General features: G+C 40.2%; 1 protein-coding gene across 1 annotated transcript; it reads right to left on the bottom strand.

Moving 5' to 3' along the window:
- Window positions 1-355: 355 nt before the first annotated feature.
- On the bottom strand, window positions 356-27,653 carry LOC111218243 (alsin-like). The gene is made up of 40 exons (XM_022740450.1): window positions 27,495-27,653; window positions 26,470-26,660; window positions 25,470-25,630; window positions 24,537-24,761; window positions 23,942-24,132; window positions 23,581-23,613; window positions 23,285-23,485; window positions 22,798-22,922; window positions 22,442-22,680; window positions 22,138-22,225; window positions 21,519-21,700; window positions 19,851-20,019; window positions 19,118-19,214; window positions 18,871-18,948; window positions 18,345-18,572; window positions 16,930-17,101; window positions 16,492-16,687; window positions 15,031-15,096; window positions 14,463-14,622; window positions 14,107-14,238; window positions 13,674-13,802; window positions 9,870-9,940; window positions 9,046-9,112; window positions 8,777-8,955; window positions 8,337-8,402; window positions 7,979-8,077; window positions 7,435-7,596; window positions 6,862-6,973; window positions 6,291-6,368; window positions 5,721-5,857; window positions 4,660-4,815; window positions 4,397-4,511; window positions 3,687-3,844; window positions 2,842-2,940; window positions 2,416-2,595; window positions 2,110-2,155; window positions 1,853-1,914; window positions 1,445-1,594; window positions 1,036-1,132; window positions 356-743 (listed from the first exon to the last, which is right to left on the bottom strand). The coding sequence occupies exons 2-40, from the start codon at window positions 26,487-26,489 to the stop codon at window positions 705-707; spliced, it is 4,965 nt and encodes a 1,654-aa protein (XP_022596171.1). The 5' UTR covers window positions 26,490-26,660; window positions 27,495-27,653; the 3' UTR covers window positions 356-704.

Here is a 27,653-nt window from a genome sequence, read left to right as displayed (position 1 = left end):
TAATTTTTAACAAAATAGTAGTTACCACATTTAGTCAACTACTATACACATTTAATAAGTACCTATAGGTAGGTTTAATTGAATTTGGATATTTTTCGCAGTGTATTTACTGTGGTAATGCACTGTTAATCTGCTAGTGCTACTGCTGAGCCATTAGAGACATATTTACATTATTATTTCAGTTATTAGCTATTAATTTTCCATTTAAAATGTGCCCATGTTTCAGGTCAGTCAAGTTCTTATAGAAAGCAGATGAAACAGGACAAATACACAGTACAACACCAGTAATTTCTCATGAATTACCCTTTAGGGAACTACTGTAAAATAGAAAATATTGTAAAGTAAAGTAAAATGCAGTGTTTTTACAGCGTTGCCTTTGCAATGAAGATGATAAGGCAGTTTTCTAATATGTCCACAAGAGGGCAATATGTTGCTTTCCTCTGAATGCTGTCTTTAATAGAAATGAAGGAACTCTGGAGTTCTGTGACATACCAATAGGATCAAAACTGGAGTGTCAGATATTATTTCCTGACAGAAGGTGAGGGTGTTAGACTCTCCACACCCTCTGTTCACTGCAGCTTCCCAGTGGCTACCAGTGGAATACACGTGGTTTGACTGGTTTGTTCTGGCAGCTCCTGTGTGTAACTGTGCAATCACTGCAGTTCCCACATCCTGCTGACTGTGGGGCCTCCTCCTCTCCCCTTTTACGTAGTCGATTCATGCTGGATCTGGATATAGCAGGCCTGCAGCAGAAACACATGGGCATGTTTAAAGACCTGCACTACCTAGATTCAGGTGAAATGAGAAATACACATATGAATGTATGTGAGTGAGCAAGAAAATAAATGAAAAATTAATAAATTGCTTTGGGTGTGATAAATTGTGTGTGATTAAGGTGTGGTTGGGGGGGGGGCTGCTTGAGGGGTAAGACTTGGTTTACGGGTTAGTGTTAGAATTAGGTTTAGGTTAGGATAAGGAAGTAGGGAATGCATTATGTCAATGATGGGTGATGAGGGGGGTGAGGTGGGGTCCCACCTTCAGTGTTGTGAACATTAGTCCCATCTCTCCATGCTGGACGTTGGGGTCCATCAGATCTTCTATCAGACTGACCTCAGCTCCCAGGTTCCTGATCCTGGAGAGTAGAACAGTTAAAACACAACATGTTCAGTCACCAGCCTACAGCCTTTGCTCACCACTCTGTGTTAGCTGCACTGAGTTACAACTGAATGTCATTAAACAGTACTAGTACCAAATAACAGCAAAGTGATAACAGCAAAGTACCTCTTAGAACTGGCCACTAATATATAACTAAATAGTCATGAAACAGTACGAGCATGAATAAGAATGTGATAATACAACCGACAGAGTGAAGTGATTAGACCAACTTTTCAACTTCTACATCTACTAACACAGTGTGTGCGTGTTTGTGGGTGAGATAACACACCTAGCTCTGAGAACCACGTAGATGAAGAGGGGGAGCAGGTCATCCATGCACCACAGGAAATTACCATCAAGCATAGGTCTTACTTCCTGGGTCAACTCCTCAAATGTTTTCTGGATGACCAGGAGTTTGTCTGATGGAGTGAAGGTGGTGCTGTATGTGCAGGGGGACAAATATTTTAATATTTAACTCATTATTTTACATAATAATGTATGAACTTTAAATGTTGTAAATGCTCTGAGTTGTGCTGTATTAGTGTTTGAATAATGTGCCACGTCATGTCACATGAGGTCAGGGTTTGCTTGGATTTTTCAGGTACTGATGATGAGTTTTAAAATGGGACCTTTGTGTGTGTGTTAATTCAGTGTGGTCATGTCTCTTGTACATCATGTCAGTTCACATGCCAGCTACCTGATTTGTTGGAGTGTCTCTACAGCAGAAACGAAGCAGGCATCTTTACTGCTGGACACAATCTGAGAAGCAGAGAAACTGTTATATTACAGCAGATGTGACTGTAAACACATACAGCACATCATAACTTTATGTTGGAATGAGAGGTAATCTATAATGTGTGATAGTAATAGACAGATGGATTGAAAACTGGTGGACAAAATGACTGATGAATAAGAAAAGGTACACAAGGAGAAAACAGACAGTTGGTATCTGACCTGTTTTTTCTCTCCAAGAATTGACATCCACACTGGCCAGAATTTCCTACAAGAGGAAAAAAAAATTATGACTGCTACACAAACAATAAAAAAAATAGCAATAAGGTAGTCTAACAAACTCAATAAAATGTTATCTGTCAATGAAAGGAAACTTCTTGTGTATCTGAGATAAAAGTTACCAAAGTCATAACAGTAAATTTAACACTATCTAGAGGCAGGTTCTCTGTGGATTTACAAACAAATGTGTGTGCGTGCTCGCGCGTGCGGTTGTGTGTGAGCGTGTTTGTGTTGCATGTACAAACTCACTCCTGCACTCCCAAGAAGCTGAGCAGTGACTGGTCGGGCTGTTTGTTGAGTCGAAGGATGCGCTCCCAGTACTGGGCCTCCTCCTGCTCCTCCTGCAGGCAGTACAGGGTAAAGAGAGGAGGGTAGAGTCGAGGGAGCAGCAGAGGGAGGAGCAGAGAGGAGCAGCTCACCACCACAACACTGGAGAACAAAGGTGGAGGAAGAGGAGAAAAAGAGAGAGATGAAGGTTTAATGTACAGCTTGTCTGTTTCGGTATCACAGAGACAGATGAGCTGACTAGAAAGTGCCACCTGGCTGGGTCTTGTTCGGATAATGTCATCTTGTAAGTTAACATGACAATCACTACCCATCGCTCTGAGTGTGTGAGTGTGATTGTGTGTGTGAGTGTGTGTGTGTGTGTGTGAGTGTGTGTGTGTAGACGCTCACCCTTGCTCTGCTGTGTTAGAGTTGTGCCTGCTTGTGGATGGGGAGGTTGGAGGGTCTGGGATGATGCCACCATCATCTGGTAACCCTGGAAACAGAAACCTGCAAGCAAAGTGTAGTTTTTTTTTTATGCTGGCCTACACATATCTAAAAAAACATTTTATTTCATTTATTTTGAATTTCCTCCTTGTTCTTTCATTCTTTGTGTTGGTGTTTTTGTGGTTTTTGCTTGGAAAGCTGTAGACTGAAATATCAGCATCAGAGTGGTATACTGATATTAATATTAATACCAATCTGAACATAGCACGCAACTACAGATGTAGTCATTGTGTCCACTGTATCATAACTAAGGTGGGTCCTCACTTTCCTCACTCGTGTCTCTTCCTCACATGGGAGGGAGAGAGACGTGAGGAATAGATGTGAGGTTGGACGGTGTGTATTCATCAAACGGGAGCCTGTCCTTTTACTGTCCCATCAGATCAGCTGACCAATCAATAAAGACATTACAATCACAGGGGTGTTGATACACCTGTGGACCTCCTCTCTCCTCACACCTCATCTCCTATGAGGAACATTGAAGGGATTGGAACATGCTTGATGATAGTGGACCTCGATCAGTTTCCTCTATAGCTAATTTACCCCTTCATGACAACTGTACGAGGAGAATCTTTATATACCTCACCCATTTAAATCTTATTATGGCTTAAAGACATGCATAATTGATGGCATGCCACTTTGATTGACAGGTGGGTGATCGTATACTCTGGCTTCACATCCAGATACCCTATCTGGGTCTAACTGGAGACAGAAATGCAAAGACGGAGCAGGAGAACAGAAGATGAATCTACCTGACAATGCTGTAGTAATGAATGAGGTAAGCCTGGACCTCCTGGACAGCCAGCCTGAGCAGCCTGCGGTTGGATCCCACACCGACGTAAGTCATCCTGTAAACTGTTACCAACGTCTCCACCAGCCAGCCCAGAGGGTGGAGGGGGGTCTCACATGCCTGACATACAACCACACAAACACAAATACTTAAAAGTAGTATGTCAATATCAAGTATTATATGTCAAGTATTATATTACTAACAAACAGATAGCCATGTTTTTGCTAACCTCTAATAAACCAAACAAAGGTAAAGTGTTTCCAGTGACTGTAAATCAACATGCAGTTGTTTTACAGCAAAAGCCATAATCAGTTCTCCTCATTCACTGGAAGGTTTTTAGTGACATTTTGATTTTATATTAACATACTAATAATGTAAAAGGTCTGTTCCTCTAATTCTTCGGCATTGCTGTGTCCCAAAGTATTGTACACACAGTAGTTCAAAACAAAAAAACAACAACAACAAAAAAACAAAAGATAAGAAACATCTGGGTAGCCTGCCTTAGATTTCAGGAAGAAACACTGGAGTATTATTACCTATTCTGATGAATACTCTGCTTCCATCTATTGTACTTTATTCTCATTTCTCAGTCTATATACACCGTCAATTTCTACAGCACGAATCAATTTACAGATCAGCGCAAAGACAGAGACACAGAAAGTTTTCTTGTACCTTGATGAGATATCGTCGTATGTTGTCATAGTTTGCAGTGGTGACAGGTTCTCCGTGCTGGGGAATAAACTCCAAACACTCCAATACTTTGCTCTGAGACCTACTGAGGTCTGGGCTACGCCCACAAAAACAAACACAGAGACACACATTCACTTATTTTAATTTGCAACATTATATTTTAGAAACATACAGCATAGGAACACTTAAATTTGCTTTGGTGGTTGGGTGGGTGTGTGTGTGTGTGCGTGTGTTGCTGTATCTACCTGTGGCGCCGTGCAGTTGTTATGGTAACAGCAATGTTCTCCCAGGCTGTAGTCCTCTCTCCTCTCCCAGCTACATCACAGCCCAGTCGACTCCAACATTCATTAAACACACAGACCCACCTCTGACCTGCAGGCACCACATACTGACCCAACCTGCTGCACATGCAAACATTTTTTACATTTTTAAAATACCAAAAAGGAAGTAAAGTTCTAGATGATACGAACTTAAATATTAGGGATCGACCAATGTGGTTTTTTCAAGGCTTATATACTATACTGATTATCGGTAATCAAGGAGATTGATAACTGATATTTGGAACCGATATGCCAACACTAAACTACTGCTGTATAAGGACACTCACCGTGGCGTCCAGGTGTTTTTATTATTTTGTCCACCACATTTATATCAATGAAAGTAGGTAAATAACAGAAGTACCTCTGTAATGCAACACAGCTCAATTATAATCAAGAACTATCTAAACCAATTTTAATAAAAACTGAACATTGTAACGTCCATGCAAGAGGATTTACTGTAGGACTGTTGTATTAGACTACATCAGTTCTATCTACATGTTCCTAATAAACTGACAACTGAGTGTATATTAGTAATTATCAGTTGTATGCACAGACTGCAAAGGAATTAATTGGTTGATTTCAGTGCTGTCCTCACCTGTGAACTGATTCACCTGGTAACCAAAGGATGCTTCTTAATTTAATAGTTTTATCATATATTATTATTATCACCAAATAAGATGTTTTAACCGTCCCCTTTTAAAATGTAAGGCCCTAACACATTTACTCAGAGATATTTTATTTTATCGGTTAAAAAAAAAAAAAAAAGATACTGATAATCGGAAAATGCTGAATATTACCACTGATAATCGGCCAGGCCTGTAATCGGTCGATCCCTATTAAAAATATCCTGTCATACGTCTGGTAAGAACCAGCAGTCTCACTTTAATTCTCACATTCACAGATAAGCACACAAAAGCCTGTTCTTTTGAAATCAATTCAGGATTCAGGTTAAATCCTGATTTTAAATAGTGCAAGGTAATACTCACAACAGGCTGTTTCTCTCTTTGTTTTCAGGTTCATCGATGGCTGGTTTGTTGTATGTTCCCACCACCTTCAGCCCTGCGCTCCACTCTCCACTGAACAGGCCGTCTATACAATCACCGTTAGCCAAGGACAAAACACCCTGAAGAAGAAGGGAGAAGTAGTCAATGTGAAATTATTTTCAGAATTTTGCAGTTGGGTTTTGACTTTCATGATAGTGACATGTAATTATTTTGCAATAACTTCACTAACAACTAGGGCTGCACGATATGCCAAACAAATCAAATTGCGATTATTGTGGCAGATATTGTGATATGCGATTTCAGTTGAAGGGGTCACTTTTGTGTTTCATTTTCACTGAAAAAAATATAAAAATAATGATGATGTGATTTTTGTCAGGTCTTGCATCAAACAAACATGTTCCTTTACTTCTGGAGAATATAATTTATAAGTAGGGGGATCTCTGTTGCACCACAACATTTATGGTGCTGGACCACTGGACATCAATACCTTTATGGACATGACAGACAAAGAGCCAGAGCATACAGATAAAAGAAGAGAGACATTCTTACTACCTTCCCGTTGACAGTCCAGTCATCAGAAAACTCCCCATTGAGAGCTGTGTCGTCATCGGACACAAGCAGCCCTGGACCCTGATAGAAAGTACACACTGCATCAAACTTTATACAGTCATATTACAAATGCACAATGATAAGAGTGGTGCCCATAGATTGTATCTTTTTTCTTTTTCTTTTTTTTTGTCATTTTATGAGCTAATCTTCATGTATTTGTTCATATTTGTTTAGTTAAAATGTAAATTAAAAATGTTTCCAAAAGTCCATGCCCCAAAATGTGCATATTTGGGACCAATTTTATAGAAGCAAATTTATGGAAGCAATCTCTGATATATTTAAAACAATAAACCTCCATACGTGTCAATGAGCAACCCATTACCACCACGGAGTCTTTCACATCCCTTGGCACACACATCAATTCTCTCAAGAGGACAACTAATACAGACTACCTCATCAACACATAACACTAACATCTGTACTTCCTCAGATGTTGGATCTACAGTTGGATCTCTGCACATCCAATCATGTATATGTGAGTACTACCAGAGTACATACTTAAGGGTGAACTTACATTCATCTTGTTCTCTTTGAAGGTCCCTTCATAGTACACACTGGACTGTGTGACAACCACAGCGCTACCATGCCTCTGGTCATCCAGCCACAATCCCATATACTTCTCACCTCTGGGAAAACGAATGAGATCAGGGACTAATGACAGCAGTGTGATGTTGCTAATGAAATTTAAATTCCTTCACTGCACATTTTCAGTACAGTCAGAATGACATTACTATTTGGGAAAGTTTGCGATTTCAATGATTTCAAGTAAGATTCCACTGAAATACTGACTGAAACTACAGTTGATCATAAAAACAAACACATTATTTATCTGTCAACAAATATTCAGGAATATGTTTTAAAATTATCAAGGCTTTTTTTCCCCTTTTTCCTTATACAAAATCGACATGATAGTTTCTTATTATCAAAGGAATACAAGGAAAAGATTCTGTCTTTAGGGTTTCCAGGCTAAAAGAAGAAGCATTCCTCATGAGGGAGTGTTTGCCACAAATAGTAAATTATGGATTTCCAAATTTTAAAAGCTAAATAGGAGGTTTTCTGAGGTTTAAAGCAGAAGAATTAATCAGACCTGGTGATGTCATCGTAGACGCCGTACCCTGTCTTCCTGTCCTGCACCCACTGGCCAATGAAAACGCTGGAGGTTCTGACCTGTTTACCGGAGCTCAGCATGCCGTAACCATGCCGCTGCCCATCACAGAAACAGCCCTCGTACACCTCGCCACTGGCATACCTAGGCAGAACACACAGAGCCATGAATACAACATCACGGAGAGTGGTGCTCTTCATGCTCATGTGTAGAGAAGTGCACTAAGACAGCTAGGCTTCTGTGCTCAATTCCAACACAGGCCGCTGATTAAATCAAAATACCATGAATTGAATGATTTAGTACTCCAGCCCCAATTTTGATGACTTGGGATCCAAGTTATTGCTGAGACACAGTTGATGACTAAAGATGGAATAAGACTGAATATTGTCCTTGACATTTGTGACTTGGTGTCAAGTACTGCTACTTAACACTTGAGACATGACTCCTATGACTTGAGCTGTCATGCTCAGCTGTCATATGCCACTCTCTACCTAACTAAAAAGTCAAAAGAAAACAGTGTACTGACTTGTACTTGCCAAAACCATGGATCTTGCCATCTCTCCAGTGTCCTTGGTAGGTGTCTGGTTTATTCAGCACTTTGTTAGGTATTATACATTCCCCATAGCTGGAAACAAAAATATTAATTATAATATACAGGAATGATGCAACAACAGTTTATTATTTGCCATTTAATCACACATTTTTAAATAACACAAAACGAAACGACTAATTATTAATAACGTAACAATTTAGGCTGGCTACCAACATTATTTTCTGTTTCTGCAAGTTCATCACAAATCTGCATGACAGTTGAGATGATTCATATGAGAAATGAATAACATTTTAACCAGCTCTTTAGTACTACACCAGGTTACTGTACTGACCCATCCTCCTGTCCATTCTTAAAGTTCCCGGTGTACGTCCGTCCATCTGGCCACTTCATGGTTCCTCTGTAAAAAGAAATTCAATTTTACTATTTGTACATACGATTTGCACAAAGCCAGTTTTACACTCGGTGGCCATTTAATTATCTACTGCCAGGTTGACTCAACAATGTCTGGACTGAACATGCTGGAAATGGTCTGTTTAGATCCCTGTCCACCCTGAACTCTTCCCCCGTAGATGGATTGACTGCTCACTCATTCAAACTCACTATCTCCTTGCCCCAGAAATCCCTACTGATATGAAGTCTGAGGGCTAAACTAAAGTCCCTGTCTCTGCCCTAGTTCTGCATGTTTTAATTAATTCATACTGGTGTTATTGTTGTGTGGTACTAACTACACTGTAGATATGAGTTGGGAACATTTCAAACATGCTCTCTAACCTGCCATGAATTCGTCCTGCCAGCCAGCCCCCGTTGTAATGGGCGTCTTTAAACCGTCCTTCTCCAGTGAACATGTAAGAAGCGGTACGAGACATTGCCGCCACCCCTGGCAATGACCCCTGACCTCCACCACCCAGCACCTGATCCACTGCTTGGTTAAGAGATCGCAGCCACTTGTTCTACAAAGAGAGAGAAAATATAAAACACCTTGGATGAACATCAAAACTTTCGTAAGTGTGTGTATAATAAGCGTATAAACATAAATGTACCTTCTCTTGTGGTGTTGAGGCCACCACGGTGAAACTCTCCTCTGGACATGTAATTTTGATGGCATAGCTGAAGACACACAAGACAAGGACAATAATAACCTTGATCTGTGGAGAAGTGTTCATCATTCAGTATATGCTAAACAAAGGGTTTCACACAACGAGAAAAAAATGTCATAGTAGAAAGTAGAACTACATAATTTAAATTAGGGTTGATAGCTCAGAAAGCAGTAATAATAATAATTTGGACAAGTGCTTTGGGGAATATAAAACAAAAAAACAAAAACTGGTAACATCAGAGGACAATTTAGTTGTGTAGTCAAGCGATTTCCAGAGAAAACAACAGTCTGCAAATTAGCAAGCAACCACTGAGGCTGGATGTTCGCTAGCGCTCTTGTGCCTTAAAACGCATTTCATCTGTTTGCCACCAGGTGCTGGCAGAGCTAATTTCACTTCATCTAAATCGTTTCTCTGGGAAAAAATGGTTCCATTGTTTGTTTATTATGTTTGTTTAAAGAGTGGTATGTGAGTCGTATCATGCCAAGTTTAATTAGAATGACAGGTTTCTCAGCCATCACACTCAGCTGTGGCATTTGCTGCTCGTTTGAACAGCTTCAGCTTCAGTAAACTCAAAAGCAGGATTCAAAGATACATTCAGACTTACAGGTGATTGTGGTATGAGCAAACAAAGCTTACGCTGTAGCATTACATTAGCTTATGAGGGGGGTGGGGGTGAGTGACATATCTTCATCATTTGACTTTTTGATTGCATTAGCCATGTTAGGCTGACAGTTACAGTTTTGGATTTTTATAAACAACAAACTCACAGTCTGCTGCTGTCTTCAGTGACTGGTTTCACCCACAGGCAGGTCAGAGGATAGATGTGATGCGTGGAGAACTGGAGAGAGGGACAGACAGACAGAGAGAGAGAGAGAGAGCACTTGTTCATTGCATTTTATTACCAACTTTCTGCATATGTGGGTTTTGATCATTCTTATTAGCTAACATCACACTATCTGATCTTACAAAACTATGTCTTCAGAAATGACATGCAAGTTCCACAACACACTGCAAATGTACTCTCAGTTTTGCTATACATACAGTGCATCCAGAAAGTATTCACACCCCTTCACTTTCCCCACATTTTGTTATGTTACAGCCTTATTCCAAAATGGATTAAATTACTTTTTTTCCTCATCAATCTACACACAGTACCCCATAATGACAAAGTGAAAAAGGTTTTTTAGAAATTCTTGCAAACTTATTAAAAATAAAAAACTGAAATATTGCATGTACATAAGTATTCACACCCTTTGCTATGACACTCAAAAGTGAGCTTAGGTGCATCCTGTTTCCACTGATCATCCTTGAGATGTTTCTTCAACTTGATTGGAGTCCACCTGTAGTAAATTCAATTGATTGGACATGATTTGGAAAGGCTGTCTATATAAGGTCCCACTGTTGACAGTGCATGTCAGAGCAGAAACCAAGCCATGAAGTCAAAGGAATTGTCTGTAGACCTCCGAGACAGGATTGTATCGAGGCATAGATCTGGGGAAGGGTACAAAAACATTTCTGCAGCATTGATGGTCCCGAAGAGCACAGTGGTCTCCTTCATTCGTAAATGGAAGAAGTTTGGAACAACCAGGACTCTTCCTAGAGCTGGCCGCCCAGCCAAACTGAGCAATCAAGGGAGAAGGGCCTTGGTCAAGGAGGTGACAAGAACCCGATGGTCACTCTGACAGAGCTCCAGTGTTCCTCTGTGGAGATGGGAGAACCTTCCACAAGGACAACCGTCTCTGCAGCACTCCACCAATCAAGCCTTTATGGTAGAGTGGCCAGACGGAAGCCTCTACTCAGTAAAAGGCACATGACAGCCTGCTTGGAGTTTGGCAGAAGGCACCTAAAGGACTCTCAGACTATGAGAAACAAGATTCTCTGGTCTGATGAAACCAAGACTTAACTTTTTGGCCTGAATGCCAAGCGTCACGTCTGGAGGAAACCAGGCACCTCTCATCACCTGGCTAATACCATCCCTACGGTGAAGCATGGTGGTGGCAACATCATGCTGTGGGGATGTTTTTCAGAGGCAGGAACTGGGAGACTAGTCAGGATCGAGGGAAAGATGAACGGAGCAAAGTACAGAGATATCCTTGATGAAAACCTGCTCCAGAGTGCTCAGGACCTCAGACTGGGGCGAAGGTTTACCTTCCAACAGGACAACGACCCTAAGCACACTGCCAAGACAACGAAAGAGTGGCTTCAGGACAAATTCGTGAATGTCCTGGCCCAGCCAGAGCCCAGACTTGAACCCGATTGAACATCTCTGCAAAGACCTGAAAATAGCTGTGCAGCGACACTCTCCATCTAACCTGACAGAGCTTGAGAGGATCTGCAGAGAAGAATGGTAGAAATACCCCAAATACAGGTGTGCCAAGCTTGTAGCTTCATACCCAAGAAGATTTGAGGCTGTAATCGCTGCCAAGGGTGCCTCAACAAAGTAGTGAGTAAAGGGTGTGAATACTTATGTACATGCGATATTTCATTTTTTTTATTTTTAATAAATTTGCAAGAATTTCTAAAACCTTTTTCGCTTTGTCATTATGGGGTACTGTGTGTAGATTGATGAGAAAAAAATGAATTTAATCCATTTTGGAATAAGGCTGTAACATAACAAAATGTGGGGAAAGTGAAGGGGTGTGAATACTTTCCGGATGCACTGTATACAGAAGAGGATTCTGTGAGGAATCTTGATTTAGATGAATGAGCTGTCACTGTCCACCATATCCTGATTCTGTTACAAAAAACACATATTTGTCCATTTCCTTCATGATATTTCAATTATGTTTGAGCACCAGTTCTGTATTACCACTAAAACTAAATTAAACTAAACCAGAACAAACTAGACAAAACTAAAACAAACAAAAATTATTCCTATTATATCTTACAGCATACTTTCAGTTTTTCAACTGGCTGACTTATCACAAGCAAGTTTCAAGTCCTTTAACTAAAAACAAGGCAGCTATGAAGCTAGGAAAGTAAAAAAAAGTTACAGTGTGAGTTAGAGAATTAGCAACAATGCAAAGTAATATGATTTATTGGTGATGTACCAAAATATGCAAAACATCTGACATACTCCTTTCAGTTTAGTTTAATTTAATCTAGTTTATCTTAACAACGGTTAACTATCAAATTAAGAAGGAAAATGTATTTTCAAATTAATTAAGAAAAGAAAGCATCAACTATGTCAATACACAACATAGGACATGAACCCAAAACCACAAAACGGAGAAAGGAACAGAAGAGGTTTCACCACTGTCTACTGTCTATCAACACAACACCCCACACCAAACAGAAAGGAAAGATCTCAGTTAGGGTTCAGCAGGAATGTGTTTTATACTGAAACAAGCACACAGGACAAGGTAACAGTGAAGATGTTATCCTCCAAGAATGAAGAAGTTGTCATCTGGGATAATCAGTGACTGTCATGTCTGCTTGTTCAGAGCTGGTGATGTGGTTGTCTCTTGGATTAGATGCTTTTGAAAGCTAGAACACAGCAGTGCATCCTTTCACCAGCATCTTTATGGGCTATGAGCTATCATGACCATGTTTATTCTCACCACTGCCTGGCTAAACCCAAATACACACACATACACACACACACAGTAAGAGCAGCCTGTTTTGGCAGCAGCTACAGGTCAGTTTGGACAGAATCAGCCATCAGAACAACATGCATAAAATAAATCAAATTTAACACAGAACATCTGCAATGCCAAGGGTGACAAAGCCTGATATTTATCAGTTAGTCTGATATAAATATAACTGATATAAATGGAGTGCACAAAATATTAGAAACACCTCAGACTAACACAATACTGAGAGTTTTAACAAAGATTTAAACAAAAACAGAATATTATAACGACAATGGATATAGGATTTATTGCAGGGTTGCATTAGTGTTAGGTAGGTGTATCAAAGGATCTGGCATCTGAGTGGATAACTAGTAGCTGCAGACCTCTGCAAATCAAACTGAAACTGTCTGGATGGGAGTAAAACGTATTGGGTTTCTTCAGCGAACAGCCGCTTCAACATTACATAAGGTTCTGTGTTAATATTCATTTATTTGCTTACTAATACCATGTGAATCTCCCAAGAGTGTGAGCACTGAACAGAGGCCAGCCCACCTATGCCGCTGCAGCTCAAAGCTCAGGATAGCTAAACTGGTTGGTTGGAGTTGAAGTTGGGAAGTCAGAAATACTTACAAAGTTCTGAGAGGGAATGGCACCCTGAGTGAATAAAAGACACAATGTACACATTTAAACTTCATATGCAGAACACGTTAGGTGTCCAGAAGCACCAGGAAGACAGAGACAAACACACAGATCCAGTGGAAGTATTGTCTGATCTGAGCATGGCTGACAAAGATCCTGTGGATTTTCTCTGATGTTTAAGCAGTGGGTGTTGTTCACTGTAAGACAACTTTAAATTAATTTAAAAAGTAAGACAGATGGGTACATTGTACCCTGCTGCAGGCATTGTTAGCTAATCATGTTTACTATCTACAAACAGAAGAAAAGTACCATCATTTGGCTGTATTTTTTTTCTGTTTGCATGCATGTGTGTATGTGTACCTGTGTGTGCACCAGTGCATCGTTGAACAGTATGAACCAGTGGTTGGAGAACCGCCCGGCATTCTGCAGGGTCAGAGATCTGTTGCTGCTTTCACACACTACACGACGCTGTGGTAGACGCAGAACCTCCTGAAGAACAAAAACACATATTTAGCTCCGTTATTTGTCATTTGTGTTATACATGGTTTTTTAGAAAGTGTTTTAATTGGTAAATCAAACGTCTCCTTTATCATATGAATAGAAACACGATTATCCCTGATTTGTGAAATAAATGTCACAAGCACAGTTGCTGATGTTTAACAACTCAGAGTAGAGCATGCTGTCTTATGTGTATCATCATTTTGGGAATGTGAAATCTCTGAAGATTTTTTCACAAAAACATTACAAACAAGAAGAGAGTTTGCAGGCTATAATCACAAAACACACAGCTCACAGTATTTTTTCCAGAGTGGGTCTTCCAGAAGAGAAATGTGGTTTCAGCCTCCTTCTTCCTCCTCAACAGGGACAAAGACAGGGACTCATACTGACTACAGGCCTGATGGAGAGACTGATACTCCATCGTGAACTGGGGAGAGAAACAATTTTTTTTACTGTATATTTGAACATACAGATGAGTGGCGGTGGGGGCATCTTATAGCCAATACAGTGACAGTAATAACAAAATTACTCAATCATGGGAAACATAGAAAGATGGAAAAATGGAAGATCAAAAGAATGTTTGAGTGAAAAAACAACACTAAAAAGGCATACAAAAAGAAGCATGAGGTGAGAGCATAGTTTCATCCTCACCACATCATAGCAGGCTGCCAGTTTGAGCAGGACTCGGCTGTATTGGTGGAGCTGCTGCTGAGGCCAGTATAACAATGAAACCAGATCAATGTCACCACTGACAGACTGTTCTGAAACACACAGCTGAGTGAGCATGGCCTGCTGAGATCCTAAATACTCACTGGACAGAAACATACAGAGAGAGACACAAAGAGAAAAAGGATGCTCTTAGGACTTAGTTTCAGTATTTTCATCTACTGATGTATATCTGTTTTGAGTTAATGGAAGCTAATCCACTTGCTTTATTAAAAACTTGCTGTCTGGTAACTCTTTCCTGCTGCACAGGGTGTGATATGCTTTACACTTATGGTTTGTTTTGGAGCAAAAAATTCAGAGGAACTTTATTTTAGCATGAGGATGATCATCAACATCAACAGTGAAACTTTTCCTGCAAATATTAAGGCAATGCTTAGACAAAAAAAAATCACTTGCTGTTGCTCTAGCCCTCTGCAGTGGCACTCACAGGTCAAATTAATGTGAATATGGTCTCTTCAAGTGAAAACATAAAGTTAGAATAAAAGGAGCTTACAGTGAGAGTTTATGGAGTGACTGGAATCCACCCATCACCTGGAAGTTACCTAATGCAGAACAGTACCTGGAGAGAGACAAAGATATCTTATCAGGGGTTTTCATGTTAGTTCACATACTAGATACAGTAGAAGAATGTCAAATGAACTCATTGGTGAAAACAACTTGTAACCTCTAGGTTACATCAGAGGTATTCTTACTTTTGTTGACATGTTGAAAGTATCTGTACATGCTTTTTTCTTGCACTATCTACTGTCAACAGAAAGTTTGTAAGATTTAACTTTATTTGCTCTGAAAGCCACATTCCTGGTTTGTGTCTAAAGCCTAGGATTCTACAAAAGTGTTCACAGTTTGGCTACGGTGTGGACAGGAATGACTGACTTCAATAACCCAAGCTTTGTATTCAAACAAATACAAAGTCAAATGCAGTATAGATATAGTACGTGGGGTCTGTTGTTACTTAAAGCTACAGTATTTGCCTTTGAAGTGCTGTGTGTTGTATGAGAAAATGACACATTTCATATAAGAAATTTGGCAGTTGTAATAATTATTTAAGTCAAGTTATTCTTGACAAATGAAGTGGGATGCTACACAAAGTAAATGAGAGGAACAATAAAGCACAACAAAAGAGTGAAAATGGGAAAAAGCATAGTAAAAGAGCAAGAATGAAGAGATCTGAAACAAAAGAAAACACCTCTTTCGCCCAAAAAATATTGCATGAAAAAAAATGTAGCAGGAAATAGCAAACGTAAACATGAAAATGGAATAACTGCAACAAATGACAAAATGAAAGTGAAAAGTTAGAAATATTAGGCCAAGAAAAAAATAGAAAAAACGCCTTTTAGCAATAGCCACTAGCAAATTAAAAAGGGATCACTAGATGGGGCAAGCATCCCATAAAGGCCCTGCATGCAGAATTCCATAGGTCCATATTAAACATCCAAAGAAAAACACCAACCAGTGCAGACTGTTACCCACTAATTATTAACATAAAAAAGAACACTTCATATTTGGTTATATCTCAAATTTAGCCCCCAAGACACACTGAGATTTCAGGTGCTACTGATCAACCTCAGACCCGCACTGCTCTCCAACCACTGACCAGAGTAAACCAAATTATTAAATTAACAGAAGATGCCTGGAACATTGGATGAATCAAACCAAAACTCACACTTTTCTGTCAGAGGTATAAAGCAGAGACAGATCCTGACCCAACTATATAATCAATATAATAAATAATAATAAATATATCCCCTAAAATAACCTGTGACAGAAAATGAATTCAAAACACATTTATTTACTTTTTTTATCCATTTACTTTATTTCACTTAATGAATTGTATCAAATTAATCAAGTAAAACAGCTGACTTCATTTGTCTGATGTCTGCGCTGAACTTGCTGTATTCTCGAGAAAAAAATACAGTGTGGATTTTTTATGCTGAGACAAAAAGGTGAACCTTACTCTTTATAAATGTCCAGGAAGTGCTCGGTGTGTGTCAGTAGTGGAAAGGAGGTGACATCACGGCCCTGCACATCATGCAGGAAGTAGCTGAGTGACGTGGAGTGTTGACCAATCAGGACGCTCAGATGAACAAAACTCTCACAGAGAGAGAAGAAGAGATGAGTGCAAGGCTCACCTAATGATGGGCACACACCCTCTGAGGAGGAGAGTACACATACACATCATGCATGTGTTATTTCACAGAAAAATTTCTTGTATTTTGTGCATAGTCCTTTGCAGTTGCTGCCATTTCATGATTTCATTTACATTTAACATATTCAAATCCCCACATTCAAAACCAAGACCAGTAAGGGTGTCAGAGGTGGAGACGCAGAGTAGATGCACCACAGAAACTAGTGCTAATCAGCAAAGGAGGAGTCAGCACAGAGAATGTCCCACCTCTGTTACGTAGCGGGGTAAGGAGGAGCTTCCTGACGCTGCTCAACCAGCAGTAGAAGTGTCTCTCTCTGGAGGCCAGCTCGTGGATAGCTGAGATGAAGCCCATAATGTTCTGGTCTGCCAACACCGCACAGCTCTGACCGCCACTGTACACGCTGCTAATATAACCCATCTACACACACAGGCACAGAGGAAACTAATGTCATTAACACATGAACAGCATGATGATGTTTTTGTTAAGTTCACGCTGAGTTTACAGACAGGATGAGTTAGATGAGGGTTTGGTGCAGATAAAATTGGGGTTAGGTATGTGGGCTGAACGTCCATCTCTGCCCACACTAAGAAAGCAGTAACATTAGTGTGAAAAATTGCCCTGGGCTTGTTTCTTTTTCCACACCACTCACCATCTAATTTGACAGTATACACCAACAACATGGCCACTGAATATAACTGCTGTCCCTGTGTGATGGAGGGTTGTTCATAAGAATTATGACTGATTAATACTGTCAGTTAAACAGTTAAAATATCCTGGGACATCAGTAACATTTGAGCAGTTCTTGCAGTTAACAGACTATGTACCAAATTAACCCCAACACTGTCGACATAAAAACAAGTAGACAAGCTGTTTTTATCGTGAGGTTTAATGCCAGTTCGTCTCTGTGTTGCCTGAGCAGTAACCTGGCGGTTCACAAAAGAAGTGCATTTCTCTGCACCGGCCAACAAGCAATTCTGCTCCTCTGCCGTTTTTTAATCATATGTAGAGCTGATCTTTATAATCAACTCAGGAATTTATGAATTTCAGCAGGATGTTGCCTCTTTTACAACAATGAATTTAAAAGAACCATCGCCTTGTATGATGATCTGCTGGGAGGTGTTTGTCTCCCGCATGTGTGTCTGTGTGTGTGTGTGTGTGTGTGTGTGTGTGTGCCTGTCTGTCTCGCTCTCTGTTTAGACACTCCGGATCACTCCACTTACACCACTGTGTATTGGCATTTTTTAATGGCTCTTTTGTAAATAGTAAATTTTAATTTTGTTGGTTAACAGTTAATGGTCGGTTAACCCGTGTGAGTGTGATGTTTATGGGTCTTTTGTCTGATGACAATTTCCTGCAAGTACCACACATAAAAGTTCTATGTGCACCTTAACCATAATGACCTATTTCCAACATGTAAAATAAAAATAGATACAGCCCAGTGGTGCAGTTACACCCATCATCTTCCTCACTTAAAGTTTCAGTCCCGTTGAACAGTGGTTATTTTACTCTATCCTTGTTGACTTTTGTGTATTTGTATAAAGGCCCATCTAGGGACAGGCACTGCAAATTAGCTTAGGCTATTAAATGCTGTGGAACATGGCACTGGTCCATGCTATATAATTAGCCCTCTAAAAATAAACATAAAAAACGACCTACAAACCTCCATGCACAAAGGCAGCAGGGTGGGTCTGACTGTATAACTCTCCGCCCTGTTGGGTGACCTCTGGCATGACCTTTGATTCTGGTGTGACCTCTCACTCTGCGCTGACAATGGATCTTGACGCTGACCGCAGTACAAAAGTATTGGCTGGACACAGTCTCCGTCAGCTAGGAGAAGGGAGTGGCTCTGACCAGCTGACACGTCCCAAACCCGGAGACCGTCAGACAGCTACGGTGGCCCACAAGACACAAAACACAGTGTGCTATTAGGATGTTTACAGGATTGTTGCATTCATATTTGTATGCTGTTGATAATGTTTTACAGTATCATCGACAGCTTCTGAATGTTAGCACTGATGTTTTATATCTAACATCGTTTCAGTCATTTTATTTGATTGGGAGTAAAAATGAGTGATGTCAGTAAATACTGAATGTAGAAATATGCATTTGAGTGACACAGACAAATTGAATGTGAATGACCAAATTAATTAAAGAACACACATGACCGCCTGTACCGATTGTTCTACCTTCGCCTGTTGAGGAACAGTGACAGGACTGTTGACATGACCAAGCTGTCCACACATGTTGCTGCCCCATGAGTACACCTGCAAGACACAAGGGCAGTCATATTGTGTGTGAGTGTGGGTGTGCTCGTGTTTTCCTGTTTGTAAGTACCGATTTGACTTGAATGACAAAATTTTGGTGTGTAAATGGAGTCTTCACCTATACAAGTACAATCGTGTGTGTGTGCATGCTACGCTGTGTGTCTGTTACCTGGCACTGAGCACTCAGTGCTAATGAATGGTGTGACCCTGCAGCAACTTTGATCACTTCCTCGCCTGTCAGAGACTTAATGCACAGAGGCTGGAGTCTGGAAACACACACACACACACACACACACACACACACACACAAAGATACAAGCTTAAGTCTAGTCTTGTGGATATAATTTCTTTCTCATGACTTTGCAAGTCAAAGCACATTTACCGGTAACGTCATTTATTACAGTATTTAATCACAAAACGACACTATCATAATACTTAATATCTGATTAGTACAAATTATTACTTACTATTATTATAAGTATTACTTAATAAGATGCTTATGATACCTTACAAACACTATTTCTATATCCTTGCAATAAGTTTGCATATGTTTTTGGATCAGGTAAAAGCCTTTATAAATGTATGTGTTACAAACAGACTATTTCATTGTGATTCTCATTATAAAAAGAAGAGAGTTTAGCCAGAGCACATTCACCATTAGAAAAATACAATTTACTTAAATTTACAATCTATTCTATTATGAAGTGATTTATCCAAAGTGCTTAACATAACTATAAATGCATAGGATGTTCACATTGAGTACACAGTAGAAACTGTTGCCACCAGTTTATATCAAACTATTTTCTTTTAATGTTTTTCTGTTTTAGTGTATGACAACATTATACAAGCCAGAATACATTATGTTTTTATTATATTTCTATTATGTGTTTGTGTGTACACACCTAGCAAGCTGATCTCCGTGGCCTAGCTGCCCCTCAGACCCACGGCCCCAGCTCCACACTTCTGTCTCCAGAGACGGCAACCCGTCTCCTGCCTCCTCTGGTGCTGCTGCCTGGGTCCGACCAGCAGAGGATGGCCTGCAGGCACAATGCCGCCGTCGCCGTGGAGACCCTGAAAAAAAAACACATGATGCAATGGTAAAATCCTGGTAAAATTATTGCTTCAAACAACTGAGCCATGACTTCAAATGCTCTTCATCCGTATAATGTAACTCTGTAGCTGGTAAGTCTTATGTTCTCATCATAAACTGCAACAGAGTTCAAACTACAATGTTCTCACCAGCCTAAATAAACTGTACCACATGGGCAAACACATGTAAACCGCATCCAACAGGTTTGGTATGAACACACCCTAATGACTCTGAACTCCTCTGGAAAAAACTCGTAAATCCATTTCTCTCCAAAATAGCCAGCAGTGAGCTAGCTGAAGCAGTCAAGGTGAGGTCAGTGGGCACAGAGCAGGAAATCAAAGCAATGATAACAATAGAAGAAAGCAGGAGATCCACTCTGTTTCAGTTGTTATAAACACTTTTGTTAAGCCACACAGGTAAACAAAAGCCATCCAGTTTCTAATAAATACAAAAAGACTTCCGAAAGAAGTCTACATGCTGAATGGTTTTCAGGTTTATGTTGACTGGTCACAGAGTTTCATTCTGACACTCCGGAAACTCCTCGCAAGCCAGAAAAAGTTTTTCATGTTGAACACTTTTCTCCTGATAACAGGTTAATTATTGTGTTATCTCAAGAAAGCAGATATTGTTATCTCTAGATAACAACAAGTTTATCACGTGATCATGCCTATGCTATCATCTTGACTTACTTATCAGGAGAACCCATTGTTATTCAGTGCGTCAAAGTGAAAGACAAACACATTTATATTCTTCTTCCTTGTTAGCAAGGCTGGAACTTCAAAGAGGAATGAGTGTCAGTGATGCTACTGGTAGCAGATAATGTATGAGAAGTGCATTTGCACAGTGTGTGGTGATGCATTCTGCATTTTGATGTAAAAACATATACTGATGTGAAAGAGTAGACCTACTGACAAAATCACAATTATGTAAACAGTCCAAAGTCAATATGACGTTGAAATTCACAGTGTTTCTGAGCATTTGGTTTTGCAGTTTTCATGTTGCTGTAGCTGACAGTTCCAGCTCGGAGGCTGCAGCCTCAACTTAAAGGAATAGTTAAACATCTTAGGAATATGATTGTTTGCCTTCTTGCTGAGAGTTAGATGAGAAGATTGATACCTCTCAGATCAGTATTCTTAATATGAAGCCAGGAGACAGTTAGCTTAGCTTAGCACGAAGACTGGAGGCAGGGCTAGACAGTTGGCTCTGTACCTTTAAAACTAGTTAGATTTTAATTTGCTTACTAATTAGCATGTTGTAACAGAAATGTAAAATAGCTACAAGTGATCATTTTACAGGGGGTAACATGCTTTAAATGTTTCCTAGTGAAAAGCTTCTTCCAGTCTTTATGCTAAGTTAACAGTCTCCTGGTTCCATACTTCAAGCTCAGGGTATCAACCTTCTTATCTAACTCTCCACAAGAAAGTAAATAAGCCTATTTCCCAAAAGTATAGTCAAGTTGTTCACACCCAACCATTCCTACCATGGGTGGGTGTTCCAGGCAGTGAGCGTCTCCTGTTTGCGGCTGTTTTTGCCTTCTGGTTTATATTTGTAAGACTGGAGCTCTTCTGCCCCTGAAGTTCCTTCTTCTCTGCCTCCAGATGAAGCCGAACTTCTTCCAAACACACAGGGGAGGAGGAGTACGGCCCAGACACTCCAATGTTACTAAAGGAAAGAAGATCAGGTTGCAAATACATTGTAGGTGAGAGTCTTTGGTATGTAGATAAAGCACCAGAATTCAGGGTGTGTATCTGCGTTGCTAAAAATTCCTCTATTCCCTCATTCCCTTGACTCATTCTCTCCCCTTTTTCATTGTGTGGTTTCAGATAGAAGTGAAGTGAATCACCTGTATTCAAAGATCCACAAAAAATGTTCTGTTGTTTCAGTGGATTTGAGTCATGGATTCTTGACATATAGGAAGTATGTAATTGAACACAGTAATCGCACTACCTAAATTCTTCAAATATCTTTTATATCAAGATATCTTTTATAATTATACTTCTGGAATTTATTGTCTCAACATATTATCACTATAAAAGACTGACAGTGTTCCTAAACATTCTTGACCAAATAAAGTGCTTCACTGTCAAGAAAACTCATACTTGGTGGTTTGACTCTTAACTGACGATTCATCTTTGTAACTGGAGGTGTACAGATCCGTGGAGGGAGTTGAGGAAACACAGCTGTCGTCTGGAGAGAAAGATGGAGGAAGAGGAAGACAAAGTTACACACAAAGTAAAAATACAAACAATGAAACACATTTATGCAAAGATTGAATAAATGAAAAATCAAGAAAAGCAAAACAATGGACCAAAACAGTGGCAAACAAAGAAGCATGAGGAAATAAATGAAAGAACAAATAAACAAATGGTCTCGAAGGATAAAAGGAACAGATACATAACAAACCTGAAGTGTGACTGCTCAGTGAATCACTATCCCCAGGACCAGTGGTGTGTTGTGTCTCTAATGTGTGGCCAGAGAGTTTCTGGAGGAGGCTCTGGAGCTCCGTCTCATCAGGGAAAGCGGAGTTCTTATTGGCCCTCCAGCCTGACAGTGAGTAGGACTTTGGGCTGCCATCTGTCTGAGTCATATGGTCAGTGTTGAGCCCGTCAGGCTCGATACTGGCACTAACTGGGAAATTCTTCCTGAAGGGAAAGGAAAGAAAGGGAAGAGAGAAAACAGAGAGAGAAAAACACTGAATGCAAAGATGTAAAAAATCAAGGGATAAAAAAAAAAGAGACTTGTGTTATATAATACTGTACTGTTTAGTGGTATATTTGCGGTCTTCAAAAAATGGGCATGAACCAGCTCCAGAGCCAGGGCTGCTGCCAGCTGACCTTCCCCCAGGTTGGAGCCTTCGTCTGGGGCCTCGTCTCCTGGGAGAGGTCTGGGAATGTAAACCAGACAGGGGTATTAACCAGTGCTGAAACAGCTGCACTGCTAAAAAGAGCATAGATATTGGCAGAAGGGAAACAGTATGATGTAGTGTTATAGCTGCTGACAAATCTTTGTACATCAAAGATCCCATGGTACCAGAACACAAGAATGGCTGGTTTACAATTCATCCTCTAACATTTTCACATCCTCTAGATTCTGTAATTGTATGGCTTTCTGGTTGTTGAGACTGTACTTAATGTGTAGCAACAATTTCTGCACTATTTTCCACACCATTTCCATCATATCCATTTTTTTGAATGTATTAGTCATCACCAAATTTCTTTAATTTCTTCTTATTATTACTATATTTACCTCGCCCGTTAAGGCTTCCGACAGCTCCACCCCCAGTGGACAGTAGTGAGCATCATCAACTGTTACCAGCTCCTCCCTCTCTGTCACTGAGTAGTGAGGTGACTGGCCCCGTTCCCTCTTCTCAGGGCAGTTCTGGGTATTGTAGTTCTGAGGAGGTAAACTGCGAACAAGGGCCAGGCTATGGTAGGCACCACAGGCCACCTGCAAGAAATAAATAGAGCTGGTATGTGTGGAATTAGAACCTAGTATTTTTATAATTTAAATGTGGCAATGAAGATATTAGGAAGAAAAACTACCTGAATTACATGTCTGCCAGCCAAGTGCTCCACCTGTAAAATAACACAAATTTGATGATTAGGTTGAATATAAAATTTTGTAAAGTGTTCACATGCACACACACACAGAAACATCATCAATTCACCATCAAACAATACATACATTCAGTGTCAGATGATTGAATATTTGACAGAGTTGACAGCATATATGCTCAACCAAACAAACTCTATAAATATGGGTCAAACTAAATGAAATAAACTTACATGAATAAATAAACTCAATATGTATGACAGGGTTGATTTTTTGAGGTTTTCAGTCTGACTTTTTGACAGCTGAGGTCAGTCTTGAATGCTGAAATACATTGACTTTACACAAACTTACCTTCTGCGGTCTCCATACAGGGAAATTGTTTGTGACCAGGCCAAGCTGGCAGCCACTGCCCCAGGCCCACAGCTCATTCTGGGATGACAGAGCCAGGCTGTGCTCCCGTCCACAGGCCAGATCCACAATCCGAACCACTGCTTGAGGAACCACCTCACTGTCCACGACACTGACCAGGCACGGCTCTGAAACTAACACAAGGCGCGTGTCACACGTATACACATACAGGGTCTAAATGCTGTTTGCGGGGTTTTTACACCAAAACTTAAGAAACCAGTTTTTGATGCTTTTATAATCTACGTTACTATCAGCAACCTTTACCAACACCAGGAACTTGTAGGAGAAAACATACAGCAGCCTGACCAGACCAATCAGAGTTTGTGTGGTTTTTAGATAGCTTATGTTGCCTTGACACATACTAACATCTTTTTGACAAGACCAAGTACCTCAAACTTAAACTGTAGCAACAGGGCACCACAACACCTTGATACAGCAGCTGATGAACAAACTGAATAATATCCAAGTGCAAGGAAAAGTTACATTTTAGCACAGACAAAAAAACTAGAAGTGAGGTGTTAATACGGTGTTGACCAACCTGTGATGTTTGTGACTGTGCTCCTGTCAGTCAGCCCACACTGTCCTGCAGTGTTCTCTCCCCACATGTAGATGTGGCCCTGCTCCGTCAGCGCTCCACAGTGGAAGCCGCCGGCAGCCACACGGACCACCGTCTTCCCCAGGAGAGACACCTCCAGCAGCGGAGCAGATGCCGGGATGCTCAGATCCCTCCACAGCAGCTCCCCGAATGAATACACCTGACCACCTGGAAGACAAAAGCAACTGAGTAGAAATGGCTAATTTTGTAATTAGAGTGTTTCTAATGCATAGTATGGTCGCACCAGGGAGAAAAAAAGTGTGTATTGTTATAAGATTATGGTACGACTTTTATTTAAGATGTAATGATTTTTTTTGGCTATTTTATGTAGTTATCATTCGATAGGACAGTGAAGAGTGACACAAAATGGGACAGAGAGAAGGGGAATGACATGCCGGCCTACAGTCGAACTGGGGACTCGCCTGCTAAGAGCATTTGTGCCCACATGGTCTGAGCCCTAACCACGCGGCTATGGGGTTGCCTGCTAAAGATAAAAGATATAATAATATAACCACCACAGCTCCATAGTAGCAACTTGGTTTGAACAAATACAGACACAGAAGAAAAGTTGCCCTTTCCAATACAAATGGTGCAATATGGACAAAATATCATGATAATCATTACATTGCTGTATCTTAATACCACCACATTACAATATGCACTAAATAATTCAACATCACCTGTTCAAAAACATACAGTTCATATTCACCACATTGTTTCAGATGGCCATGCTGTTTTAGTAGACCAAAGATTTTAGTTTAAAAAATATACCCTATTCAAAATCTCATGTTGCCTTTTGGAAAGATTCAACTAGAATTTTTAAGTGAAATGTGAACCATGAAACAGTGTGAGCCTTCACTACAAAAACACACTCACCCTGTGTCAGCAGGAGCCCATGGTGTTCTCCCACGGTGGCGTGCAGAACGGGCCTGGAAAGCAGCACTCTCTCTGGAGAGAGCTGCTCACTGGGGCCCGCTGACTGCCAGATGTGGAGAAGTCCTCGTTCTGGAGGCGCGGGGTCCTGCTCATATGCAGGGCTGCAATACAACACACAGATGTATTACTATTATAGCCTGAATTGGGTCTCGAATTTAGACTAGATCTCAGCCTAAACACAGTGTCCAAACCCAAACCAGCTGAACACCAGGACCAAATTCTGAATATGGCAACAACCAACAAGGCCCACAAACCACCTGAATTCCTAGTATTTTTTCTCATTCCTGTGTTGTGGTTTAATGACACAATCTCCCTGACAGTTAGATTAAATTCCAGTCCAGCATCAGCAGACACAAATATACTAAAGAACTGCAATGTAGAGATGCTATACTGGCCAGACACTCCTCTGATGTCAGTCTGACTTTTACATATAGTAAAACAAATTAGCAAATATGACGTATCCAGAAAATTATTTTTCCTTGAAGTTTAAATTAAAATAAAAAATAAAAAAATGCAGTAATTGATAAAATATATTTAGTAAGCTTGACTGACTGAGAGTGGATTTTAGAGGCTGATACTGACTGAGGCTGATCATTTTTAACATTGAAATATAAAACTAACAAACATTAATTAACAACTCTAATCAATCACTCGTAAAGCACTTTGAACAAATCTCACAGTATCAAAGTTGCTATTTACAGTAATTTAAGTTTAACTGTTAGATTGAGCCACTGGTTGATCTAATCTCACATCGAGTCTGGGTCATACCTAAGGGACACATAATTTGATGGGCATCTTAGTTTCATATTCAACATGTTTACAGTGGAAACAGGTAACTCAGCAGCTATAAACAGGACAGGAACAGCTCTAAAGAGTGCGTGTGTGTGTGTGTGTGTGTGTGTGTGTGTGTGTGTGTGTGTATGTGTGTGTGTGTGTTTACCTCTCCTCTGTGTTCTCCATTACTTCAGACTCTCCATTCCACTGGACAGTGAATGCGTCTTCGTTAACATTTTTTCAACTCTTTGTCTTCTGTTCATTCAGAACAATTTATCAGTCTGCAGGAAACAAGTGAATCCACTGTCCTATTTTGACCTCTTTGGTTCATCTGACCTCAGGTGCTTGTTGTAGCACCTGGTTGCCAAAACATCACAGTAAATACACTCTTCATTACTTGACTTGATATTAGGTTTGAAATGTAAAATAAATTAAGACTGAAATTACACAAAATGTACTGAACCAATTTGTAGGGATGGGCCATGGTCCTGGGAGTAACCCATTTAATTTTGGTGTCGATGCGGTTAAAGAGTCAGAACTAGGAATTTTTTTCAATGACTTTACTTAAAATTGTTTTCGATATTTACGTCCGTTTCCCAGGAAATAATCTATGGATCTTGACGTAAATACACATGTCCTTTCTACAGAGGACATGTGTAGAAATGTTTGGCCTTGGCGGAGGTATGTGCGCTACTGAGTGCCATTTTAGTTTCCAGTGGTTTCTCTGGGAGCGGGAGCGGGTTTCTCTTCATGATTGTTTGATGATTGATTCTGGATTGTTTCATGATCTGTATTGGCACTGCTGACACGTCCCAACGACTCAATAGCCAGCAAAACTATTGGAGAGTTTTGCAATTGTTACGTGCTGGCCTCATGTAAAAAGCTTAGCCAAACATCACTGATCTATTTCTGTATCTGTGGAAATCACATAAAGCCAATAAGTTAATCACTCTAAAGCTTTCAACGTTCACACAGACTGACAGATTAGCTAACATGACAGACATGCGTGCGCTCTCGCCGAGTGAAAAATAAACAACTCAAACTTTCTTGCTGCTAACATACGGCACGTTTACCTTCTTTGAAATAAAGCAGAGACGTCTTGTGTTGTCGCTATACATGGTATGGTAAAGCTAGTAAACAGAGGTAGGCTAGTACAATGCTACCGCTGCTAAAGAGGCTAACTAAACTTACCAACTGCCAGTTTGAACTCGAGAGAAAGTCGCAGAGATGTGTGGTGCGGCAACTCTGAGTGAATCCTGATAACTGTGTGTCACTGTCACGGCAGAAACACCGAGCTAAGGCATTTTTATATATTCAAATCTGTGCAGCGCAGTAAATGCAGAAGTTGTC

This window comes from Seriola dumerili, unplaced genomic scaffold (assembly GCF_002260705.1).
Source record: "Seriola dumerili isolate Sdu_G_001 unplaced genomic scaffold, Sdu_1.0 BDQW01000052.1, whole genome shotgun sequence".
Classification (NCBI taxonomy): Eukaryota; Metazoa; Chordata; class Actinopteri; order Carangiformes; family Carangidae; genus Seriola; species Seriola dumerili.
This window is presented reverse-complemented; position numbering and strand designations above follow the sequence as displayed.

Coding starts and splice junctions, on each gene's coding strand:
- LOC111218243 (XM_022740450.1), bottom strand. CDS start 26,489: ATGGAGAACACAGAGGAGAG. Junction 3,845..4,396: donor TACGACGATATCTCATCAAG/GTACAAGAAAAC, acceptor GTTGTATGTCAG/GCATGTGAGACCCCCCTCCA. Junction 2,596..2,841: donor TCTAACACAGCAGAGCAAGG/GTGAGCGTCTAC, acceptor TTTGTTCTCCAG/TGTTGTGGTGGTGAGCTGCT.